This window comes from Helianthus annuus, chromosome 9, assembly GCF_002127325.2.
Source record: "Helianthus annuus cultivar XRQ/B chromosome 9, HanXRQr2.0-SUNRISE, whole genome shotgun sequence".
In the NCBI taxonomy this organism is placed as follows: Eukaryota; Viridiplantae; Streptophyta; class Magnoliopsida; order Asterales; family Asteraceae; genus Helianthus; species Helianthus annuus.
The window spans coordinates 182038455-182044178 of record NC_035441.2 but is presented as its reverse complement, the minus strand read 5'-3'; the positions used below and the strand labels follow the sequence as shown (position 1 = coordinate 182044178).

Below are 5724 nucleotides of genomic sequence, written 5' to 3'. Positions count from 1 at the left end.
AATTTACTCAACCCAACAATATAACGTTTTACTCAAGTTCACTCAATTAGCAAAACATGAAGATAAAAACTAAACAAATGATTGAAGGTACGATATTAATTGAGTGCTCTTATTTAGCAGTGGATCTAAAAAATCCTTATAGTGACAGTGTTTCAAAAAAAAAATAATGAAATAAAAAACGTCAAATTTTCCTAAAATTAATTTGCATTAACGCCGAAGCATCAAGGGTAGCGGGGACTACCCCTATTTACAAGCTATCCGCCCTTGCCCCTATCATAACCAAAGTTTATAAACAAAGTTAGCTGACTTGTACTAAAGTTCCATTTCATCTAGTTGATACCCAACCATCCAATACATTTGGAACCCTATAGTTTAAACCAAACACGTTTGTCTTCAGAAACAACCAAAAGGAAAAAACCAAAACCAACAAAAAAAATTTACCTGAAAATAGAAATATTCAGTTGGCGACAAAGGGCAATATCGTCATTACAAAAACAGTGTTCTTTAAAAAGCCCTAACACGACAAACCAACCCAACTGCATGTGTGAAAAATTAAAAATGGACCCTGATTCGCTCTCATCGAGCTTGTTTAAGTGGGACACTCGAGCCGCTCTTGCTCCACCGGCGGCTCGTGTTTACGAGCCAGTAACCCTACAACCACAACCACAACCACAACAACAACAACCACCTCCGCCGTCGTCCATGGCGGCGACATCAGCCGGAATGGGTGGCTATTTGGTGCGGGAAAGCCGGGATCTTGGTGGGTTAGAGGAGGTGTTTCATGCTTACGGCGTACGGTATTTCACGGCTGCAAAGATTTTGGAGCTCGGTTTCACGGCTAACACGCTGTTAGACATGAAAGATGAGGAGCTTGATGAGATGATGAACAGTTTGTGTCATATTTTCCGGTGGGATTTGCTTGTTGGTGAGAGGTATGGGATCAAAGCCGCCGTGAGAGCCGAGCGGCGCCGGTTGGAGGAGGAGGATTCACGGCGGCGTTATCTTCTTGGTTCTGATAATACAAATACCTTGGATGCTCTTTCTCAAGAGGGTTTGTGTATATATATTCATACTTTTTTCATGCATTTAGTTTTCATGCAATTAAACAGTGAAATAACACTTAATTTTTTTCATGATAATATTCTAGATTTTACTAGCCCTGTCTGAAAATTGTTGCTTATCTTTTTATTTTGGTTTGTTTTAATATAATCTTCTTCAAATTTAATTTACTAGCTGGCCGGATTGTCATTTATTTAAGTGGTAAATATAGTATCTAACTACCTTTAAACTGCAAACCAATCTATGTTTTTCTTTGTTGGAGATAATTACAAGAAATGAAAATGATATAACTTAAAAACTGTTCTTGGAGATAATTACAAGAAAATAAAAATGATACTTAAAAACTGAGATCATGTTGCACAAATCTTTTTCATAATTTGATAGCTAGAAGGGTTAATATGTACGTTTTATCTATGTAGTTGTATTTTAGGATAAGATATTAAGAATTCGTTTAATTAATTTTTCATGCTAGATGGGTTAATATGTACGTTTTATCTATGTAGTTGTATTTTAGGATAAGATATTAAGAATTTGTTTAATTAATATTTGAGTGGTTTAGCTTTATTTTTTTTCTAAAATGTTACTTTATTATAAATAGGTAGGTTATTGTAGTTTTGTAATTTTTTATTTATTTATTTGTGGTCCGCAATAATAAAAGGGTCAAACATGTTGGTTCAATGTATTGTTTTTTTGTCCATGTTTGAGGCATGAATTTTTAAAAGATAACTGTACACTCTTAGGAAACATTTATGTTAACTACAATTTCTTATCGTCAAAAAATCAAAATTTTATTTTTAGTAGAATTGGATTTGATATTTAAAAACGGATTGTGGCGTAACTTATAATAATTTTTCTATAGTTAATATTATGATAGGCCTAGACTATTCACATAAAAAAAAGTTTTCACATTTATTTTGTGATATGTATTATGTATAGGGAAAATTTTTATTATTTTTTATCTAATAATTGAGGTACAGGTTTGTCGGAGGAGCCAGTGCAACAAGAAATTGAAGCGGTGGGGAGTGGTGGTGGTGGTGGCGGAGGGTGGGAATTTGCGGCGATGGGGATGTGTGCCGGAGCAAAAACTAAACACGGTGGGCAACGGAAGAGCAAGAAACTTGGTGTTAAGGGGAGAATTGGATCGTCTTCACAAGCGGGTAGAGGAGATGATAATTATGAAAATGAAAGTGATGATGAACCAGAGAACGGTGGCGGTGGCGGAGCAGAGAGGCAAAGAGAGCATCCGTTCATTGTGACAGAGCCGGGGGAGGTGGCGCGTGGAAAAAAGAATGGACTTGATTACTTGTTTCATCTATATGAGCAATGTCGTGATTTCTTGATCCAAGTTCAAACTATTGCCAAAGAGAGAGGTGAAAAATGTCCCACTAAGGTATATAATCTTAATCTTGTTCGTTAATTAGAATTTAAGTTAGGTTATAAACTCGTTTGTTAACTTAATAAATAAAATACTGAGAAAATTCTTTTTGAATTTCTGGGTCTTATTTGTTTTAACTACTTGAATTCAAATCAAAATTTTTAACTAAGTACCTGATTTTTGAATCTGTATACTCAAGTACCTGAGTGCTTAAGTCCAATTGTTAGTCAACTGAATGCAAATAGTTACAGATTGAAAAACTAGGAACTTAGTTAAAATTTTTGATTTTGAATTCAGATAATTAAAACTTGGGGACTAAAAATATTTACTCTAAAATATTGAATAATTAGTAATGAAAATATAAGAATTACAAAACAATATTTCAAAATAACTTATTCACAAAGATAGAAAGAGTAATGAATTAAAAGAAGCCTTATTGGACTCACAGTATTGTATCATTGGAGTTGTTGGTTATTTATTAGATATAGATATTAGATTGTATTAGGGTTTAGGTTAATTACTTTATGTTTATTATGTTTACATAGGGTTTAATAATATATAGATAATAATATATTATATAGGAAAAAAGAGTAGATAAGTGTTAAAAAATGGAAAGGGTAAAGAAGTGATGATTTGAGTGTGGTCAGTGATAAAGATCTGTGTTGTCATGTAAATTTAGAGAAAGTTGTGTATGACAAGAGAACGATGCAGTCCCAGAATCATTCACTCAGTTCTGCTTCACACCCTACAGCTGGCTCTGTTCCCTACTTGACACGTGTCGTACGGTCTGCACTCCCACCCACCCACAACTTTTGCTTTTCTAAAACCCTACCTATATCACGTGTGACAAATTTAGTGCCCATAAATACAATAAATTTACTTCAAATATTCACATCCCCATCAAAATGTTAGTTTCAATTTTTTATTTTTTTTAACGGCTTTCAAAAGTTATTTGTCTCTTTCACGTGCATGTAACATTGAGATTATTCAATGCCAATGCAATCTCATTTTTCGGACAAAATATATGTATGATAAAAGTGGGGGTTAGCACGATTTGGTTCGGTTTAGTTTTAGCATTATTTGTAACCGTAATCGAAGTCATCGGTTAATTGGTTTGGTTAATTTGTTGGTTTTCAGTTAATATCCAATTTAAACAAGGGCTAAAATTTTTGCTTAGAAATACACGTAATTAAGGTATTTATCGTTAAATAGATGTATAAATAAATGAAATGGATGTATAAATGCATGAAATAGAGGTTTAAATGCATGAAATGGAAGTATAAAATATAAATACATGAAATTGAGGTATAAAAGTTATAAATATATGAAAATATAATTGGTTCTGTTCAGTTAATTTTGGTTAACCGATGGTAAAACTAACCGATAACCAACTTTCGGTTTCGGTTTCGGTTCGGTTTCGTTGGTTTTCGGTTATTGCACACCCCTAATGAGGGTATTTCCATTGAAAAAGTTGCACCAAAGGTAATATATGTATGAGATTATTCAATGTCTATGCAATCTCAATTGTCACATGTATAACAAACAAACATTGTGTCTGGTTTATTTAGGTGACGAACCAGGTGTTCAGGTTTGCAAAGAAGGCTGGAGCTAGTTACATCAACAAGCCGAAAATGAGACACTATGTTCATTGTTACGCATTGCATTGTCTTGATGAGGAGGGGTCAAATGCACTAAGGAGGGATTTTAAGGAAAGGGGGGAGAATGTTGGGGCATGGAGGCAGGCTTGCTACAAGCCCTTGGTTACAATTGCAGCTCGACAAGGTTGGGACATTGATGCTATATTCAACACACATCCACGCTTATCGATATGGTATGTCCCAACTAAACTCCGCCAACTCTGTCATGCTGAACGAAGGGCTGCAGCTACTGCTGCATCCACATCCGTTGGTGGTGGAGCTGCAGGTGGTCATCTGCATTTCTAGGTGATCGTTTGAGGGTTGAAAGTTATAAGTTTGGTTTGTAGGATGTGGAAATTAATTTAAGATGCTCGTTGTAGTAATGCTTGTTATTGCCTTGTAGGGTATTAATTATGATTTGGTTTCGTGTGGTACGTTATGTAGAAATGTTTTTATCTTCCAAGTATAAATTGGAAGTTTGTAGAAAAGTTTTTAAATAATAGTAAACTAAAACAAGCTTATATTATAAATAAGTTCAAAGTAAGTAAAACAAAAAAATAATAATTAAATAGGTTCAAATAAAGCACAACTAGTCTTAACCCCACCCCCCTCTCCCCTGACTTAAAACCGTGCCAACTAATATTAATGTTGTACCATCGTCAACGGCCAACAATACAAAGAAAAACTTGTAAACCAAAAGAAATGGAAGTGAATGAAAAGTAGAAGTAAGAACCCCTCCCCTGACGTAAAACCGTGCCAACTAGTATCAATGTTGTACCATTGTCAACGGCCATCAATACAAAGGAAAACTCATAAACCAAAAGAAATAAAAGTGAATGAAAAGTAGAAGAATGTTGAACCACGCACCCCATATTGTGGCATGTTAATGCGTAAAATTTAGAGTAAAGTGTAAAACATAGAAAAAATAACTAAGTTGATTTATGATGGCCGTTGAACAAGGTAAAATTAGAAATAAAAACGTTGAACCGCACATGCACATTGCACCGTTACGGCATGTTAATGCACAAAAATTAGCCCAAAGCATAAAACATATAAAAGTATTACTAAGTGGATCTAGGGACTGTGCATTATGACGGCGCCGTTAATGGTGTGGTGCAATGGCTACTCCGTACCTTCAATGACAATACTTATACGATTCACTCCGCTTTGAATGCTGCATTAATTTAATTTAATGTGAACTAGTGGTATTCCCCGTGCTACGCGACGGGTATTTGGTCATCATCTTTGAGCTATTGGTTCGACACTGACACTCTCGGTATAACAAGCAAAACAGAAAACCCAAAAAAGATAGTTGTAATATGCCAAAAAATATAATGAACATGTTTTACATCGATAGAAAACCATAAAAACTAATATTGGTTCCGATCATACCAATACCGCTACCGATGTCAGTATTGAGTAACATGCGTAGAAATTATATAATGTAGCTAAACTATGATCAGCCTTTATTTCATGCATTTAGGTTGCGTAACATTTTTTACGTAACTTCAAATTTGATTTAACTTTATTATACTTTGTTATCAGAAAGAAAAAAAAACAAATAACTTTATACCTATCCATTTAACAATGGAACAGGAATAAAGCCTCGTCCAGTTAAAAACTTAAAATCCAAATAAAGGTCAACAATACAAA

The 5724-nt window shown here is 34.4% G+C and overlaps 1 protein-coding gene across 1 annotated transcript; it reads left to right on the top strand.

Moving 5' to 3' along the window:
• The first annotated feature begins 540 nt into the window (after nt 1-540).
• LOC110879971 (floricaula/leafy homolog) lies at nt 541-4496 on the top strand. The gene is made up of 3 exons (XM_022128524.1): nt 541-1051; nt 2037-2449; nt 4003-4496. Exons 1-3 carry the CDS (start codon nt 541-543, stop codon nt 4375-4377), a joined length of 1299 nt encoding a protein of 432 aa, XP_021984216.1. The 3' UTR covers nt 4378-4496.
• The last annotated feature ends 1228 nt before the right edge of the window (nt 4497-5724 follow it).